Source organism: Somniosus microcephalus, chromosome 5, assembly GCF_052327205.1.
Source record: "Somniosus microcephalus isolate GS21.2 chromosome 5, FLI_Smic_1.0, whole genome shotgun sequence".
Classification (NCBI taxonomy): domain Eukaryota; kingdom Metazoa; phylum Chordata; class Chondrichthyes; order Squaliformes; family Somniosidae; genus Somniosus; species Somniosus microcephalus.
The window spans coordinates 316258271-316278946 of record NC_140991.1 but is presented as its reverse complement, the minus strand read 5'-3'; the positions used below and the strand labels follow the sequence as shown (position 1 = coordinate 316278946).

Here is a 20676-nt window from a genome sequence, read left to right as displayed (position 1 = left end):
CATATCCTTTGATTCCCCTAGAGTCCAAAACTCTATCGATCTCAGCCTTGAATATACTCAACGATTCAGCATCCACAGCCCTCTGGGGCAGAGAATTCCAAAGATTCACCACCCTCTGAGTGAAGAAATTCCTCCTCATCTCAGTCTTAAATGGCCGACCCCTTATCCTGAGACTGTGACCCCTGGTTCTAGACACTCTAGCCAGGGGGAAACAATCTCTCAGCATCTACCCTGTCAATCCCCCTCAGAATCTTGTATGTTTCAATGAGATCACCTGTCATTCTTCTAAACTCCAGAGAGTATCGGCCCAATCTACTCAATCTCTCCTCATAGGACAACCCTCTCATCCCAGGGATCAATCTAGTGAACCTTTGTTGCACCACCTCTAAGGCAAGTATATCCTTCCTCAGATCAGGAGACCAAAACTGTGCGCAGTACTCCAGGTGTGGTCTCACCAAAGCCCTGTACAATTGTAGCAAGACTTCCTCACTCTTGTACTGCAACCCCCTTGTAATATTGATCACATGCTGGAGGCTATGATATATCAGAGAATCACATTGGAAGGACTATGGCATCAGAAATATTTTCTTTCAAAAGATGATTAAAAAAAAAAGGATCGAGTGGTGCAGTGGGTCAGCACACTCCTCTAGAATTTTTACTCAAATCAAGCCCAGCTCGCTGGGATGAGAAACTCCACTTACTGTTGGTTAGAAGTGTTTAAGCTGAAATGAGTCGGGGAATACTCAACCCAGCTCCAACTGGCACAGGGTTACAGCACAAAATTACTCCCAATTCAGTGTAAATTGGCAATCTCACTCAGAGACCACAAGACTCGCTCATGCATGAAATGAAAATATAAAATTCACACCTGGTGCCACACTGATGTGGGTTCAAGACACATTGTTCAGTCACAGTATAGAAAGGTGTACCGGACACGAGAGTGTTCAATCTGGACACTGAGGGGGGGGCATTTTAACCCAACTGCACCACCCCAGGACAGGCAGGGGTGAGAGGCGGGGGGTGGGGGGGTGTTATAAATGAAAAAATGAGAAACTCAACCCTAACCCGCCGCCTTCCAGTTTTAACGGAGAAGAGTCAGAGGGCGGGCGGCTAACCTGCTCTCCGGAGGCGGGTCCGACATTAAAATATTTTAATGGGCTGCGTGCCTCCAATTTTAGCTTTCTACAGATTTAATGATGGCCGGCTGAGTTTCCCGGGCCTTGGGAAACCTGGAAGCTGAAGGGAGGTGAGGACGGTTGGATGGAACAGGTAAGTGCCTTTTCTAGCATTGCTTGTGGGCCAGGAGGAGCAGGAATGCTCGCCCGCCCCGCGTCTGGCTCACCAAGCACTCCTACATTCCTCCCCACGATCCCCCTCCCCCTGATGTCTGACTTACGGTCTCTCTCTCCCTCCCTCCGCTGCACTTCCAGCTGTAGTCTGGTGTCGCAGGCCTACCTGCCCAATAGCCGGCCTCTCAATCTGGCTGGCTGCCCGCCCTGCCGGGAAACGGATTCAGTAAATTTAAATCAGGTCCCGCCGTTAAATTCGGCAAGACCTCCAGGAAACCCGTATTTCTGGGTGTCCCAGCCGCTAAACCACCCACTCCCTCCATGTAAATATCGGGGCCCAAACTGCCAAAAGTGGAGAAATATTTCATTCCTTGAACTGACATTCAATACCTCGATCCATCAAAAATATACATTGACGTAAGAAAACTCACTAAGCACTTGGTTGAGTATAAAACAAGGCTTTAATCAACTGTTTCACAACCATGAGATTCTAGTTACATCACTAGTTCCTGGTTACAAAAACATCCTGGGCAAGCTGGGCCCATGCCCGAGTATTTATACTCCTTGGACGGCGCCACCAGCTGGCCGCCCAGTGTTATTTCATGAGTCATTTCTTCATGAACGATAAGATTCATGACATACATATATATGTGGAGTAAACAAATACAAAAGACGAGATTAAAAGTGATGGTGGAACACTAGTGCGCAGAAAAAGAAGACTTGCATTTATATAGCATCTTTCACAACTTCAGGACATCCCAAAGTGCTTTACCATGACCATGAAACTATCGGATTGTCGTAAAAACCCATCTGGTTCACTAATGTCCTTTAGGGAAGGAAATCTGCCGTCCTTACCCGGTCTGGCCTATAAGTGACTCCAGACCCACAGCAATGTGGTTGACTCTTAACTGCCCTCTGAAATGGCCCAGCGAGACACTCAGTTGTAACAAACCGCTACGAAACACAATAATAAAAATGAAACCGGATGGACCACCCGGCATCGACCTCGGCACCGGCTACGGACACGACAACGGCACACCCAGCCCAGTCAACCCTGCAAAGTCCTCCTCGCCAACATCTGGGGACTTGTGCCAAAATTGGGAGAGCTGTCCCACAGACTAGTCAAGCAACAGCCTGACATAGTAATACTCACAGAATCATACCTTTCAGCCAATGTCCCGAACTCCTCCATCACCATCTCTGGGTATGTCCCGTCCCACCGGCAGGACAGACCCACCAGGGGTGGCGGCACAGTGGTATACAGTCGGGAAGGAGTGGCCCTGGGAGTCCTCAACATTGACTCCTGGCCCCATGAAGTCTCATGGCTTCAGGTCAAGCATGGGCAAGGAAACCTCCTGCTCAATGCCACCTACCGCCCTCCCTCAGCTGATGAATCAGTACTCCTCCATGTTGAACACCACTTGGATGAAGCACTGAGAGTAGCAAGGGCACAGAATGTACTCTGGGTGCAAGAGTGGCTGGGTAGCACCACTACTGACCGAGTCCTGCAGGACATAGCTGCCAGTCTGGGCCTGCGACAGGTGGTGAGAGAACCAACACGAGGGAAAAACCTACTTGACGTCGTCCTCACCAATCTACCTGTCACAGATGCATCTGTCCATGACAGCAGAGACCACCGCAGTCATTGTGGAGACGAAGTCCCGTCTTCACACTGAGGACACCCTCCACCGTGTTGTGTGGCACTACCACCGTGCTAAATGGGATAGATTCAGAACAGGTCTAGCAGCTCTAAACTGGGCATCCATGAGGTGCTGTGGGCCATCAGCAGCAGAACTGTATTCCACCACAATCTGTAGCCTCATGGCCTGGCATATCCCTCACTCTACTATTACCATCAAGCCAGGGGACCAACCCTGGTTCAATAAGGAGTGTAGGAGAGCATGCCAGGAGCAGCACCAGGCGTACCTAAACATGAGGTGCCAACCTGGGGAAGCTGCAACACAGAACTACATGCATGCTAAGAAGTGGAAGCAGCATGCTATAGACAGGGCTAAGCGATCCCACAATCAATGGATCAGATCAAAGCTCTGCAGTCCTGCCACATCCAGTCGTGATGGTGGTGGACCATTAAACAACTAACAGGAGGAGGAGGCTCCATGAATATCCCCATCCTAAATGATGGTGGAGCCCAGCACGTGAGTGCAAAAGACAAGGCTGAAGCGTTTGCAACCATCTTCAGCCAGAAGTGCCAAGTGGATGGTCCATATCGGCCTACTGAGCTCCCCACCATCACAGAAGCCAGGTATCAGCCAATTCGATTCACTCTACGTAATATCAAGAGTGCACTGGATACAGCAAAGGCTATGGGCACCGTCAACATCTCGGCTGTCGTGCTGAAGACTTGTGCTCCAGAACTAGCCGTGTCTCTAGCCAAGCTGTTCCAGTACAGCTACAACACAGGCACCTATACGGCAATGTGGAAAACTGCCCAGGTATATCCTGTCCACAAAAAACAGGACAAATCCAATCCAGCCAATTACCGCCCCATCAGTCTACTCTCAATCATCAGCAAAGTGATGGAAGGTGTCATCGACAGTGCTATCAAGCAGCACTTACTCACCAATAACCTGCTCACTGATGCCCAGTTTCAGTTCTGCCAGGACCACTCAGCTCCTGACCTCATTACAGCCTTGGTCCAAACATGGACAAAAGAGCTGAATTCCCGAGGTGAGGTGAGAGTGACTGCCCTTGACATCAAGGCAGCATTTGACCAAGCGTGGCATCAAGGAGCCCTAGTAAAACTTAAGTCAATGGGAATTGGGGGAAAACTCTCCACTGGCTGGAGTCATACCGAGCACAAAGAAAGATGGTTGTGGTGGTTGAAGGTAAATCATCACAGCCCCAGGACATCGCTGCAGGAGTTCCTCAGGGCAGTATCCTAGGCCCAACAATCTTCAGCTGCTTCATCAATGATCTTCCCTCCATCATAAGGTCAGAAATGGGGATGTTCACTGATGACTGCAGTGTTCAGTGCTATTCGCAACTCCTCAGATAATGAAGCAGTCCATGCCCACATGCAACAAGACCTGGATGACATTCAGGCTTGGGCTGGTAAGTGGCAGGTAACATTCGCGCCACACAAGTGCCAGGCAATGGCAATCTCCAACAAGCCACCACCCCTTGACATTCAACAGCATTACCATCGCCGAATCCCCCACCATCAACATACTGGGGCTCACCATTGACCAGAAACATGTCAGAGGCTGGGTATTCTGCGGCAAGTGTCTCACCTCCTGACTCCCCAAAGCCTTTCCACCATCTACAAGGCACAAGTAAGGAGTGTGATGGAATACTCTCCACTTGCCTGGATGAGTGCAGCTCCAACAACACTCAAGAAGCTCGACACCATCCAGGACAAAGCAACCCGCTTGATTGGCACCCCATCCACCACCTTAAACATTCACTCCCTCCACCACCGGCGTACCGTGGCTGCAGTGTGTACCATCTACAAGATGCACTGCAGCAACTCGCCAAGGCTTCTTCGACAGCACCTCCCAAACCCGCGACCTCTTCCACCTAGAAAGACAAGGGCAGCAAGCGCATGGGAACACCACCACCTCCAAGTTCCCCTCCAAGTCATATACCATCCTGACTTGGAAATGTATCGGCCGATCCTTCATCGTCGCTGGGTCAAAATCCTGGAACTCCCTCCCTAACAGCACTGTGGGAGCACCTTCACCACACGGACTGCAGCGGTTCAAGAAGGCGGCTCACTACCACCTTCTCGAGGGCAACTAGGGATGGGCAATAAATGCCGGCCTTGCCAGCGACGCCCACATCCCAGGAATAAAAAAAACAGCCAATGAAGCACTTTTGAAGTGCAGTCACTGTTGTAATGTAGGAAACACGGCAGACAATGTGTGCACAGCAAGCTCCCACAAACAGCAACGTGACCATGACCAGATAATCTGTTTTAGTGATGTTGATTGCGGGATAAATAGTAGCCAGGACACCGGGGAGAACTCCCCTGCTCTTTGAGATAGTGCCATGGGATCTTTTATGTCCACCTGAGAGAGCAGACAGAGCCTCGATTTAACGTCTCATCCAAAAAACAGCACCTCCGACAGTGCAGCACTCCCTCAGTACTGCACTAGAGCATCAGCCTGGATTTTTGAGCTCAAGTCTCTGGAGTGGGACTATGAACCCACAACCTTCTGACTCAGAGGCTGAGGGTGCTGCCCACTGAGCCACGGGATGACACTTGCAATGTGGAGATTCCATGTAACACACTGCACTTTGCCGTATTGCAAAGAGGCAGTGAATGTATGCGACGCACTCTCCTTTAGGGATGAAAGCCCATGAAATCAGCCAGCTTGTGTTCGCCCTCGCCTCTGAAGAGGCTGGTTCACAGCCCCATTGGCTGCCAATCTTTCTGGTTGAAGGAGCCAGGCTGGGCATAAGTGAATCTACTTATCTGGCACAAAATCAAACTTAAACAGAACATCAAGGGCATGATCTGACAGTCAGTTAAAGGGAGAGATGGTTGTGCATCTGGGACTTATTCAGCTGCATACAAAGAAGGGGGAAAAAAACAGACAGCCTGCATAACTGAGAGAAAAATTGAACCAAGGGAATACTTAATAGAGCTAATCATATCAGATCAACAGAAATTAGATAGGCATGATTTTTTTTTTTTACACAGAGTAACACCTGTGGGAAGATCTCCCCACAGTGCACATAACATTTCAGCAACGCTTTACATCTGAGCAGGCCGAGATGCACAGGGGTTGACTAGATTAAGTTAATGAACACCAAAACCAGGTGATTTGCAAGGTAGCAGAGTATCTCTTTGTCACCAGACTGTGGGTGAAAACCTCCAGTCAAAAAAAAAGACTTGCATTTCTTGACCTCCCGACGTCCCAAAGCGCTTTACAGCCAATGAAGTACTTTTTTGAAGTGTAGTCACCGTTGTAATGTAGAAAACACGGCAGCCAATTTGTGCACACCAAGCTCCCACAAACAGCAAGCAGTGTGATAATGACCAGATAATCTGTTTTAGTGATGAAGGTTGAGGGATAAATATTGGCTCCAGGACACCGGGGAGAACTCCCCCTGCTCTTCTTCGAAATAGTGTCTTTTACGTCCACCTGAGAGAGCAGATGGGGCCGCGGTTTAACGTCTCATCCGAAAGACGGCACCTCCGACAGTGCAGCACTCCCTCAGTACTGCACTGGGAGTGTCAGCCTAGATTTATGTGCTCAAGTCTCAGGGGTTGGGACTTGAACCCACGACCTTCTGATTCAGCAGGTGAGAGTGCCGCCCACTGAGCCACAGGCCGACACTTATTCACTTACACAGCACAAGATCGGCTATTCCAATCAATATACAGGAAACTCTCGATTTACCGGCACCTAAATAACCGGAAACCTCTCTTAACCGGCAAAATTCAGGAGTAGGTTCAGGTAAGTTTTACTTCATATTAGTGGCCGTTTCTGGATCTGTGGCTGTGTAACCGGGGTTCCTGCACCTGTTGCTAAGCAACAGGGATGCTTGGATCTTGTGGCCGGGGTTCCTGCACCTGTTGCTAAGCAACAGGGATGCTTGGATCTTGTGGCCGGGGTTCCTGCACCTGTTGCTAAGCAACAGGGAAGCCTGGCTCTGTTGCTGTGTACGGGGCTCTCGTACCTTTTACTATACCTCTCTGTAATCCGGACTTTTTGATAAACCGGCACCACGCCGGTCCCGTCGGTGCTGGATAAAAATGAGTTTCCTGTATGTGTTCTTAATCAGGGCCACTGTAGCCCCAGAAACCCATTATTTTCAAGTGGCCTGAATGATGGGCCCACACAGCGACTTTTATATAAACAACTGTTAGATTCGAATTTTGGAGAAACCCAGACGGAGACGGAATTGAGGACAAGTACAGAATTTATTAAAGCAACTAAGAGAAAACTTGTGCACAAGGGAGAGTCATCCTGTTTCCTCAAACAAGAGATGCTCTCACAGGGGATAAACAGTGATTCATTCATGTTATACAATTCTATAAGCAACGCCCACTTACTACATAATGGGGCGTATACGTACAAACAGTTTCATAACAGTTGCTCTTTATTGGTTTATGTGGTTAGTCACTCAACTGTCGGGTCCACCCTTCAACTGTCGGACCCACCCCCTTGAACTCAGGTACCCTTGGACCATGTTAGCCACAGATGTGGATTGTAATTCTACTCCCCGCATTCCTTTCTTCCCCGTTGCAGGCCTTCTTGTTAGTTTGAGGAAACATGTCTTATCCTTATCTGTCGAACAGGCTGGGTAATTGCAAGGCCACATTGATTCATGTGTTCTGAACTAATACCATTTGATTGTTAATTGTACTCTTATCTCCTAGGAGGACAGGGCAGTGTTTAGACACTGGCTCTACTGAGGTGCTGTGAATCACACATTTCCCATGCCCTTATCACTTCTCTGTGTCTTTGATGTTTGATATTCAACCTTGCTGCATCCCTGCTATCTGTTCCCAGCCGCATTTTGTCAATCTCTGTTCTAAGACTTAAAAAAAACCATCTTTGTCTTTAACAGCTAACATAGTCAAGTATCCCAGAATTCATTGGGAAGAAGCTGGACCTTTCAGTTTAACATAGTCAAGTATCCCAGAATTCATTGGGAAGAAGCTGGACCTTTCAGTTTAACATAGTCAAGTATCCCAGAATTCATTGGGAAGAAGCTGGACCTTTCAGTTTAACATAGTCAAGTATCCCAGAATTCATTGGGAACAAGCTGGACCTTTCAGTTTAACATAGTCAAGTATCCCAGAATTCATTGGGAACAAGCTGGATCCTTCACAACGTTTCCGCTTTGGGCGCGATCGGCGATCCGGGAGCAAACCGCGCCCAAAATTAGGCTAATTTTGGGAAGTGTTTTTTTTTTCCTCGAGTTTCCGCTCAAACTCATTTGCAAATCAGCGAACGTAAAATCTGCCGTGAACCAGCGCAATCGGGCCGCGTTTGGGAAAGTAACTGTTCGCTTTAAAAATATTCCTTGATGTATTGAAGAGCGGCAGCCTGGTGTAGTTTGGTTAATACGGCTGAAAGCGGGCTTATCGCAAAAAGTAAGTGTTTTTAATCGGAGCCACAAACCAGCCACCTGCGAGTGACTCAAATTTAAATAACTGCAAAATGACTTTTAAAAAAAACTACAACCGAACCATTTTTGCTGTTTATATTGGTGTCGTCAGTAGTGGGATTCTTAGTAAATTAAAAAAAAACTGATATTCAAAAACTTTTAAAAGGTGTCCCTGCGCCTAAAAAAAAGCTTAATTTCTGGAGCCTCCTCGAAGGCTCGCAAACGAGCGCAGTTAGCGCAAACTCGCCGCGGCGATTAGTTCGATCGGGGGGGCGTGGCCAGTTTTGTGGGCGGGGCCGGCTGCTGGCACGACTTTTTTTTCAACTAGCGCAAAAGATAGCGGAAACTCAATTTGCGCTGAACGTAATTGGCGCTTGAAATTCCGCCATCTTTTGCACCAGATTGGCTGATTTCAAGCGAATTGCGACAAAAAAAAAACCAGCGGAAACTCCAGGCCCGTTCTTTCAATGGTTTCTATCCAATGCCGCAAATTAATACTATAACTTGTAGCACATGTCAAATATAATTTAGACAGCTTACATTGCTAACTTGAAGAGGCATTTTTACAGTTAGCTGAGGTCTTTTTACATAGACTTCTCAATGTCAATTAGCTCCTATATTTATTTCTCAATAACTCTCAATTAGATTTGATTGAGGTGTACAAGATTATGACGGGTTTGGATAGGCTAGACGGGGAAAGGCTGTTCCCACTCGTTGATGGTACAAGGACTAGGGGACACAGATTTAAGGTTTTGGGCAAGAGATACAGGGAGGACGTGAGGAAAAACTTTTTTACACAGCGAGTGGTGAGGACCTGGAACTCGCTGCCGACGGAAGTGGTGGAAGCGGAGACACTCAATGTTTTCAAGGGGAGACTGGATAGGCACTTGAGGGAAATAAACTTGCAGGGCTACGGGGATAGAGCGGGGGAATGGGACTGACTGGATTGCTCTGCAGAGAGCCGGCACGGACTCGATGGGCCGAATGCCCTCCTTCTGTGCCGTTATGTCTCTATGACTCCTGATTACAGTGGATTAATGTTCCAGTTTGGATTACAGCCCTGCAATATTTGAGCAGATGGATTCACTTCATATAAACTTTCTAAATGTAAAACATGTTGTCACTACAATCATGTCATTATAATCTGTTCCTCTTAATTCAACCTTAGTGTCAGCCGTGGCTCAGTGGGCAGCACTCTTATCTCTTGAGCGAGAAGGTTGTGGGTTCAAGTCCCACTCCAGAAACTTGAGCACAAATATCTAGGCTGATACTCCAGTGCAGTGCTGAGGGAGTGCTGCACTGTCAGAGGTGCTGTCTTTCGGATGAGACGGTAAACCAAGTTTACCTCTCTCAGGTGGATGTAAAAGGTACCATGGCCACTATTTCAAAGAAGAGCAGGGGAGTTATAATTGGGGTTAAATACAATCTAAAACAGATTATCTGGTCATTACCACGCCACTGTGTGTGGGAGCCTTGCTATCTGCAAATTAGCTGCTGCGGTGACTACACTTCGGAAAAGCACTGCATTGGCTGTTCAGCGCTTTGGGACGTCCGGTGGTCGTATAGAAATGCAAGACTTTCTTTTTCAATTTTTGAGCATGATAAAGTCAATTTTAAATTGCTTAATTTGTTTTATTCTTTTTTAAAAAAATGCAAAAAAACTTCAGAACAACAGGAGAGGATCGTAATTTTAAAAAAAATAAAAGCAGATAATGCTGGCAATGCTCAGCAGGTCAGGCAGCCTCGGACGAAAGGTCATCCAGCTGAAAGATTAACTGCGTTTCTCTCTCCACAGATGCTGCCTGACCCGCTGAGCAATACTCCCTGTAAGCCGGGCGGCCGCGCGGCGCTCCAGTCGTTCTGCGCAGCTTTTAAATAGAAAAAAAAAACGCGCGTGTGTAGTATTTTGAATGGATCATAGAAACATAGAAGATAGGAGCAGGAGTAGGCCATTCGGCCCCTCGAGCCTGCTCCGCCATTTAATGAGATCATGGCTGATCATCCAAATTCAGTACCCTGTCCCTGCCTTCTTCCCATATCCCTTGATCACTTTAGCCTTAAGAAATATATCCAACTCCTTCTTGAATATATTTAATGAATTGGCCTCAACTGCCTTCTGTGGTAGAGAATTCCACAGGTTCACCACTCTCTGGGTGAAGAAATTCCTCCTCATCTCAGTCTTAAATGGCTTACCCCTTATCCTTAGACTGTGACCCCTGGTTCTGGACTCCCCCGCCATCGGGAACATCCTTCCTGCATCTAGTCTGTCTAGTCCTGTTAGAATTTTATAAGTGTCAATGAGATCCCCTCTCATTCTTCTAAACTCCAGCAAGTATAAGCCCAATCGACCCAATCTCTCCTCATACGTCATTCCTGCCATCCCAGGTATCAGTCTGGTGAATCTTCGCTGCACTCTCGCGCGGAAAAAATTACAGAGAACGTTGCTACTGAGCTTTTCCAGCATTCCCTGTCTTTATTTCAGATTTCCAGCATCCACGGTATTTTGCTTCTGCAATTTATTTTTAAACTTGGGAAACAGAGTATGGCGGTCAATTTTTCCGACATTATAACAGTTGTTCTGGACTTATTACATGCAGATAGCACCCTCTGGTGGTAGTTATCATATAGCAGTGTTAGTGTGCAGCAGAGGTCATTTGACCTTTCTTCCTGTTTGACCCCGGAAGTAGTTTCCCAGAAAGAAGCTTACTGAGTAATGGAGAATTCCATGTGAGAATCTCAATCTTATGCCATCTCATCTCATATGCTAGGCCAGACGCAATATCTGTGAGTATCCTTGTATGTTAACATGATAGCAACTTTGTCAGCGTAGTATTTGACAATACCTTGTTTATAAAAAGTTATTAGTTGGTATTTACAGAAGTCCAGCTCAAATGTTAGTTAGTATACAATTAGTCTGTTCTATTGTTATAAATATGTTTATATCTTATGTAACATCTAATGTACAGTACTCAGTTCTATGTACAAAACATACTTTGTCTTTGTTTACAGTTTCACATATTTGTTCAAGTAAAGCTTCAAAACAGCAAACCGGCTTCTCGAGGAATTATTTGAATAAGTGTTTAACTTGCTGGATAACTAGATAGGAGCACGTCTAGCGAGACCAGTACAACAGTGACTAGACTGTAAAAGTAAGTGCTCAAAATTGGCTGTAAAGCGCTTTGGAATGTCCTGACGTCGTGAAAGGCGTTATTGTAATGTATTATCACATGGTTTGTCACATGGTTTAGTATGGGCATGCTCAGTTCGCTCTGGCCTAGTAAACAAGCACCTTGACTCGCAACTCACCGTGTCTCTGTCCTTCATTTGTTCCACCCACATATATTATATTTTGGTGATGAGGATGGAATCCCAAAGCCATTTTTAGGGATGATGGAAGGACACAGCGTTCAACCTTCGAGTGGAAAGGTTTAAGGTGAATTTGTGACACCTAAACTGAATTTTTTTGCGATGTTTTACTGTTAATGCTGATGCAAGAATCGTCTGTGCTTGGCCTTCGCGTGTGTGTATACACAGCAACAGCAGCGCTGATTCTCACAGGTACACAGGGAGCGTGCTGAGTCACTGTTCGACGGGATCGGGACAATCATGGCCGCGCCTACGGGATTCATCGGAAGCCTCGGCCTGTATGAGCGAGCGCGTGAACCATTCGGTTCTTACATTGAGCGGATGGATGGAAATGTTTTTTTAAGGCCACTAACATTGAGACTGAAGACGCAGATGAGAATGTTCAAGCTCAAAATAAAGTAATTTGTGAATGGAAGGAAGCAATTTTTCTAATGGAGATCGGGCCAGATGTCAACAGAACATTGACAAACCCTGTGATAATGTATTACAGTTATATAACTGGAAGTCTTTCAATTCACCAAGGGCCAGCACTCTTTTAAGGACTGGAATACTTTTCAGAATCTATTATCAGCTATAAAATTCTATTGAACTAACATGATACTATTCTTCTATTCAACAAAAACTGACTGAGCTGGTAAATACCAATATGATGCAAATCATAAAGCATGTCACATTAAAATGAGAGAAATTAACATCAGTTGTCTGTTCTAATCCAGGTAAAGGACAAAGGAATGTTAATTAGCTTTTTTTTATTCGTTCACGGGATCTGGGCGTCACTGGCAAATCCAGCATTTATTGCCCATCCCTAGTTGCCCTTGAGAAGGTGGTGGTGAGCCGCCTCCTTCTTGAACCGCTGCAGTCCGTGTGGTGAAGGTACTCCCACAGTGCTGTTAGGGAGGGAGTTCCAGGATTTTGACCCAGCGACGATGAAGGGACGGCCGATATATTTCTAAGTCAGGATGGTGTGTGACTTGGAGGGGAACTTGGAGGTGGTGGTGTTCCCATGCGCCTGCTGCCCTTGTCCTTCTAGGTGGTTTCAGTGAAATGAATGCAAACTAACTAGTTCTTTCAATGGCACAATTGACTGAAGATTTACACTGAGGTTGGCTGAAGAATAGGGAATGGCTAAGTCAAAGAAATGGAGATTTCCTCTCCATAAAAGGCAGGATAAATCTAACCTGGCCAAATACCACCCCAGCAGCCTACTCTCAATCATCAGCAAAGTGATGGAAGGAGTTATCGACAGTGCTATCAAGCTAATCACCAATAGCCTGCTCACTGATGCCCAGTTTGGATTCTGCCAGGACCACTCGGCTCCAGACCTCATTACAGCCTTGGACAAAAATGGACAAAAGAGCTGAATTCCAGAGGTGAGGTGAGAGTGACTGCCCTTGATGTCAAGGCAGCATTTGACCGAGTGTGGCATCAAGGAACCCTAGTAAAATTGAAGTCAATGGGAATCAGGGGGAAAACTCTCCACTGGCTGGAGTCATACCTAGCACAAAGGAAGATGGTTGTGGTGGTTGGAGGTCAATCATCACAGCCCCAGGACATTGCTGCAGGAGTTCCTCAGGGCAGTGTCCTCGGCCCAACCATCTTCAGCTGCTTCATCAATGATCTTCCCTCCAACATAGGGTCAGAAGTGGGGATGTTTGCTGATGATTACACAGTGTTCAATTCCATTCACAACTCCTCAGATAATGAAGCAGTCCATGCCCATGACAACATCCAGCTTTGGGCTGATGAGCAGTAAATAATATTCGTGCCACACAAGTGCCAGAAAATGACCATTTCCAACAGGAGAGTGACTGCAGTGTGTACCATCTACAGGATGCACTGCAGCAACTCGCTAAGGCTTGTTCGAAAGCACCTTCCAAACCGGCGACCTCCACCACCTAGCAGCACAATGGCAGCAGGCGCCTGGGAACACCATCAACTCCAAGTTCCCCTCCAAGTCACACACCATCCTGACTTGGAAATATATCGGCCGATCCTTCATCGTCGCTGGGTCAAAATCCTGGAACTCCCTCCCTAACAGCGCTGTGGGAGCACCTTCACCACACGGACTGCAGCGGCTCAAGAAGGCGGCTCACCACCACCTTCTCGAGGGCAATTAGAGATGGGCCAATAATGCCCGCCTTGTCAGTGACACCCACATCCCGCGAATAATTTTTTAAAAAGAGGCGGAAATGTCGTGTCCCTTCTATCGTTCTGGCCCAGAGAGAGCATCGGTACTGACGCTTGCCTGGAGCACATGTGGGAACTGAGAAACTAACTCAACACCCACGAGGGAAACCAACACCTCCACTTTTGAATAAATCTATTGACGATTGAAGCACAGGAAAACATTTTTGACAACCCCAGTACTTCTGAAAACTGTCAGGGCAACTTCAACAGATGAAAGCTTCAAATGCTAAAGATGCCCCAATTGGAATAAGTATAATTATGTATTTTCTGGAGATGACACCACATCACATTCAATCATAAACTATTCTTCTTTGCTGTGAAATCATAACAAGTTCAATTTAAAGGGACTGATTGTGCTTCCAATCAAGAGAAGACTTGCTTTAACAGTCAATTCCCTTCTAGGCTGACGGAAAAAACGGCTTGCATTTCTATAGCACCTTTCCCGACCTCAGGATGTCCCCAAGCGCTTTACAGCCAATGAAGTACTTTTTGAAGTGGAGTCACTGTTGTAATGTAGGAAACGCAACAGCCAATTTGCGCACAGCAAGCTCCCACAAACAGCAATGTGATAACGGCCAGATAATCTGTTTTAGTGATGTTGATTGAGGGATAAATATTGGCTCCAGGACACCGGGGAGAACTCCCCTGCTCTTCTTTGAAATAGTGGCCACGGGATCTTTTATGTCCACCTGAGAGAGCAGACGGGGCCTCGGTTTAACGTCTCATCCAAACGACGTCACCTTCCTCAGTATTGGCACAGCCTAGAATCTTTGTGCTCAAATCTCTGGAGTGGGACTTGAACCCACGACCTTCTGACTCAGAGGAGGGGGTGCTGCCCACTGACTTAATCTACCAACGGCTGCCATGGCAAGCTAAGCCTAGAGGTGCTGAACATTGGAGAACGATCCACCACTAAGACTGTTTTCTTTTCGTACACCATCATTGCCTATCTCCTCGCCTATTTTCAGTAACCCTCATCCATGCTTTTTTCACCTCATGAGTGGACTTCTCCAGGAATCTTGCTGATCCCACCCCTGCGTCAACTATCCAGAAAATACAACTCATTCAGAAAGCTGTGGATTGTGGTCTCCCGTACCTTAAGACCCGCACCCGTCAATGCCAAGCTGCACTGGTTTCCTGCATCCTAGAGAATCAACAATTTTGAGATTGATAGATTTTTGTTAACCAAAGGTATTAAGGGATATGGGGCAAAGGCGGGTGCATGGAGTTACGTCATGGATCAGCCATGATCTCATTGAATGGCAGAACAGGCGCGAGGGGCTGAATGGCCTCCTCCTGTTCCAATGTTCCTATCACAATAATATTCTGGTCCTCACCTTCAAATCCATCCATAGCCCCACCCCATCTTCCCTCTGTGAGTGTGTTCAGCAAGACGTCCCTGCACACAACCCTCAGATCCTCGGACAATAGCCTACTTATCATTCCCGACCCCCTCCACTCCACCATTAGCGGGGGGGGGGGGGGGGGGGGGGCAGCTTCTTCAACCACTTTGCCTTCACCCCCACACCCCCGACCCCACTCTCTGTAGCTCCTTTCCTCAGCACCTTGGCCTTGCCACCAATGTTCCCGTTAAGCTGTGCGGCCGCGCAGGGTTCTGGAGCTCCCGCACAGGCCGCTCAGCGGCTTTTAAGTGGAAAAACCGCGCATGCGCGGAAATTTGAACGGGCCGCGCACCCAAAATAAAATAAGCGGGTACATTGCTCGTCACCTCCTTTTTTTGCCTTCAAAAACCTCCCAAAGACCCATCTTACTGATAATACTTTTCCCCCCTTTATTCTCAGTGTTCATTTACTATCCCTCACCCTGTAAGGTGCTGTGAGACACCAAAGTGCATTGTGAATGCGACAGAAATACTTGTAATTGTCAAAAAAGGCTGAACTTTCTTACCATACTCTGCTGGCTCTGACATGCACAGTCGATTTGAAACCACCTTTCCTTTGTGCTCATGCTGGCCCAAGGATCGGAAACCTCGAGCACCCACTGGCTGTGTCTGGATCATATGCGGTGGATTTTGCTCATTATATTCCTAATTTAAGGTAAACACAAATACATTTTCAGGTAAGTACAACTAAAAAAAACAAAGACCATTTAAATTTAGGTATAAATATATTCTGAGCTGATAATAATAGGATAAGTTTCATAACTCTTCTCACTACTGATAGCGAACATATCTATACACCAAATTAAAAAAACATTTAAAAAGTATCAACCGTGGCTCAGTGGGTAGCACCCTCACCTCGGAGTCAGAAGGTTGTGGGTCCAAGTCCCACTCCAGAGACTTGAGCACAAAAATCTAGACTGACACTCCCAGTGCAGTACTGAGGGAGTCTTTTGGATGAGACATTAAACTGAGGCTCCCCGTCTGCTCTCTCAGGTGGATGTAAAATATAGAAACATAGAAGATAGGAGCAGGAGTCGGCCATTCGGCCCCTCGAGCCTGCTCCGCCATTCAATACGATCATGGCTGATCATCCAAATTCAGTACCCCGTCCCTGCTTTCTCCCCATACCCCTTGATCCCTTTAGCCTTCAGAAATATATCCAACTTCTTCTTGAATATATTTAATGAATTGGTCTCTACTGCCTTCTGTGGTAGAGAATTCCACAGGTTCACCACTCTCTGGGTGAAGAAATTCCTCCTCATCTCTGTCCTAAATGGCTTACCCCTTATCCGTAGACTGTGACCCCTGGTTCTGGACTCCCCGACCGTCGGGAACATCCTTCCTGCATCTAGTCTGTCCAGTCCTGTCAGAATTTTATAAGTTTCAATGAGATCCCCTCTCATTCTTCTAAACTCCAGCGAGTACAAGCCCAACTGACCCAATCTCTCCTCATACATCATTCCTGCCATCCCAGTTATCAGCCTGGTGAATCTTCGCTGAACTCCCTCCATGGCAAGAACATCCTTCCTCAGATAAGGCAACCAAAACTGCACACAATACTCAAGGTGCGGTCTCACCAAGGCCCTGTACAACTGTAGCAAGACATCCTTGTTCCTGTACTCAAACCCTCTCGCTACGAAGGCCAACATACCATTTGCCTTCTTAACCGCCTGCTGCACCTGCATGCTTACCTTCAGCGACTGGTGCACAAGGACACCCAGGTCTCGTTGCACTTCCCCTTCTCCCAATCTATTGCCGTTCAGATAATAATCTGCCTTCTTGTTTTTGCCACCAAAGTGGATAACCTTACATTTATTCACGTTATATTGCATCTGCCATGCTTCTGCCCAATCACCCAACCTGTCCAAATCATCCTGGAGTTTCTCGGCAGCCTCCTCACAGCACACACGCCCACCCAGCTTTGTGTCATCTGCAAATTTGGAGATATTACATCTAGTTCCCTTGTCTAGATCATTAATATATATTGTGAATAAAAGATCCCATGACACTATTTTGAAGAAGAGCAGGGGAGTTATCCGTGACGTAATTCCATCTACCCGCCTTTGCCCCATAAACCAGATATGGTCATTATCACATTGCTGTTTGTGGGAGCTTGCTGTGCGCAAATTGGTTGCTGTATTTCCTACATTACAACAGTGACTACACTTCAAAAAGTACCTCATTGGTTGTAAAGCGCTTTGGGACGTCCGGTAGTCGTGAAAGGAGCTGTAGAAATGCAAGTCTTTCTTTCTTTTCTCTCTCTCCACAGTGACATCAGACCAATAAGGTCCTCTCCCACGCTGTTAAACCCCTGCTCTGCCAAAAACTGGAACCAGCCCCCAGAGCTGTCAAGGCCCAGGACCATCTCCAGTGCAGCTGTTCCCCACACCCCCTATGCAGTACTGCTCAACATCATATCTATCTACATGTTATTAAATATCTTCCATCTGCATGCACTTCCTGTCTGAACCACTTGACTTCCTGTTGTCAAATTTTAGTGTCCTACGTCCACCTTATAAAGGGTTTTAAGAACATAAGAATTAGGAGCTGGAGTTGGCCATACGGCCCCTCGAGCCTGCTCCGCCATTCAATAAGATCATGCCTGATCTTTGACCTCAACTCCACTTTCCTGCCTGATCATCATATCCAAAAATCTATCGATCTCAGCCTTGAATATACTCAACGATTCAGCCTCCACAGCCCTCTGGGGCAGAGAATTCCAAAGATTCACAACCCTCTGAGTGAAGAAATTCCTCCACATCTCAGTCCTAATAGGCCGACCCTTATCCTGAGACTCTGCCCCCTGGTTCTAGACTCTCCAGCCAGGGGGAAACAACCTCAGCATCTACCCTGTCAATCCCCCTCAGAATCTTATGTTTCAATGAGATCACCTCTCATTCTTCTAAACTCCAGAGAGTATCGGCCCAATCTACTCAATCTCTGCTCATAGGACAATCCTCTTATCCCAGGAATCAGTCTAGTGAACCTTTTGCTTACAAACTTGTCATGATTATCGCACAATCGGGTGGCAGTGGAAGAAGTTACTGCCTTTTCTCTGCCAGCTCAACTGCCAGCTTGTCGCTTCATCGGGTAAGTTTTACATTTAAACATGACCTTTTGGTCTCAATTCTTTTCCAAAGATATATATTTTTTTAAACGCTTGCAGCCTTTCAGCCTCATGTTTCTGCTCAAAAATTAAAGATAACATCAGGTTCCCGCCTGCTCGGTATAAGACCTTTTCACTCATGGGTCCACATCACGGAAGACCTCTCCTGGTCCCTCAACACCTCCTCTTTGGTGAAGAAGGCCCAGCAGCGCCTATATTTCCTAAGGAGGCTGAAGGGATGTAACCTGTCACTCCTGATCCTCTCTAACTTTTACCGCTGCACAATAGAGAGCATCCTGACAAACTGTATCACAGTATGGTATGGCAGCTGTAGCTACTATGACCGGAAAGCCCTGCAGCGGGTAGTCAAAACTGCTTCAACGCATTACCGGCACCCGGCTACCGACCATAGAGCACATATACCAGAAACGCTGTCTACGGAGGTCACGGTCCATCATCAAAGACCCTACCCACCCCAGCCACAGTCTGTTCGCCCTCCTGCCATCTGGGAGACGCTACAGATGCATTCGCACCCGTACGACCAGATTTAGGAACAGCTTCTTTCCCAGGGCTGTCATCCTACTGAACTCCACAAATAAACTCTAAAGCCTGCACATCTGCCAATGCACTTTATTATGGTTATGTTTATGTTAATGTATTACAAGCCAAATGTATGTTGAATGTTTAAATGTCTTAATCTAAATGTACACTCCCGGGAGCCGCAAGCCTACATTTCGTTGTACTGCACATGTGCACTAACAATGACAATAAAAGTTGATTTGATTTGATTTGATTTGATGGCGAGGCTCTGGGAACTAGCTCGATGAAATAGCCGCCTTTTCTGAGCTATAATAAATATTTTAGCATCTCCATCGCTATCTCTGCTGACCTAAACGCGCATTCTTCATGTTAATGGCCAGGTGAGTGCGTTGTGCTTTCGATCTTGTGGAATGCCGCCTGCACCAGCCCCTCCCTCCCGAGACTGATGGCCCTCCCCTACCCATCTCTCCTTCCTCCTCCCCCTGCCCGTCCCCGTCACACCCCTCACTGTCAGGAATTGCAGCGGGACAGGCAGATTATCCCCTGCCCTCTAACCCCCACTTCACCTGAAGATTACATTTGGTCTTGAATCTGATTATAATCGCTCCACCATTGGCGGCCGTGCCTTCAGCTGCCTGGGCCCTAAGCTCTGGAATTCCCTCCCTAAAACTCTCCACCTCTCTACCTATCATTCCTCCTTTAAGATGCTCCATAAAACTGACCTCATCTGTCCTAATATCTAGACACAAAAGGCATCAAGGGGTATGGGGAGAGAGCGGGAATATGGTATTGAGATAGAGAATCAGCCATGATCTTATTGAATGGCGGAGCAGGCTCGAAGGGCCGAATGGCCTACTCCTGCTCCTATTTTTCTGTGTTTCTATATTTCCTTACGTGGCTCGGTGTCAAATTTTGTTTTATATCATTCCTGTGAAGCGCCTTGGGACGTTTTACTATGGTAAAGGTATTAGATAAATACAAGGTGTTGTTTAAAATATATAATATCCTTCTCCTTCTTAGGCAGTCCCTCAGAACCGAGGATGACTTGCTTCCACATTAAAAATGAGTTCTCAGGTGACTGATGAGTCCAATGCGGGACCTACAGTCTCTGTCACAGGTGGGGCAGACGGTGGTTGAAGGGGCGGGTGAGTGGGGTGCTTGGGTTGACGTGCGCTCCTTGCGCTGCCTGCGCTCGGCCTCCGCTTGCTCCCGGCGAAGAGACTCGAGGTGTTCGGCATCTTCCCGGATGCTTCTCCTCCACTTTGTGCGGTCTTGGGCCAGGGATTCCCTGGTGTCGGTGGAGATGTTGCACTTTTTCAAGGAGGCTTTGAGGGTGTCCTTGAAGCGATTCCTCTGCCCACCTGGGGGCTCTCTTGCCGTGCCGGAGCTCCGAGTAGAGCGCTTGTTTTGGGAGTCTCGTATCGGGCATGCAGACAATGTGACCCGTCCATCGGAGCTGATCGAGCGTGGTCAAAGCTTCGATGGTGGAGATGTTGGCCTGAGCGAGAACACTGACGCTGGTGCACCAATCCTGCCAATGGATTTGCAGGATCTTGCGGAGGTAGCATTGGTGGTACCTCTCCAGTGCTTTGAGGTGCCTGCTGTACATGGTCCATGTCTTTGAGGCATACAGCAGGGCGGGTATTACTACAGGTAGACTACCCTTTATTCGGACTTCCGAAAACCGAAACCCTCTAAAAACC

At 47.2% G+C, this 20676-nt stretch overlaps 1 protein-coding gene across 2 annotated transcripts in view; it reads right to left on the bottom strand.

Annotated features, from left to right (window-relative positions):
* Positions 1-20676, bottom strand: part of nek11 (NIMA-related kinase 11) — a 362483-nt gene that overhangs the window by 137035 nt on the left and 204772 nt on the right. For both annotated transcript variants that reach the window (XM_085989285.1, XM_085989286.1), the window contains exon 12: positions 15834-15972. In XM_085989285.1, coding sequence (XP_085845411.1) covers positions 15834-15972 — 139 coding nt within the window. The remainder of the gene's footprint in view (positions 1-15833; positions 15973-20676) is intronic.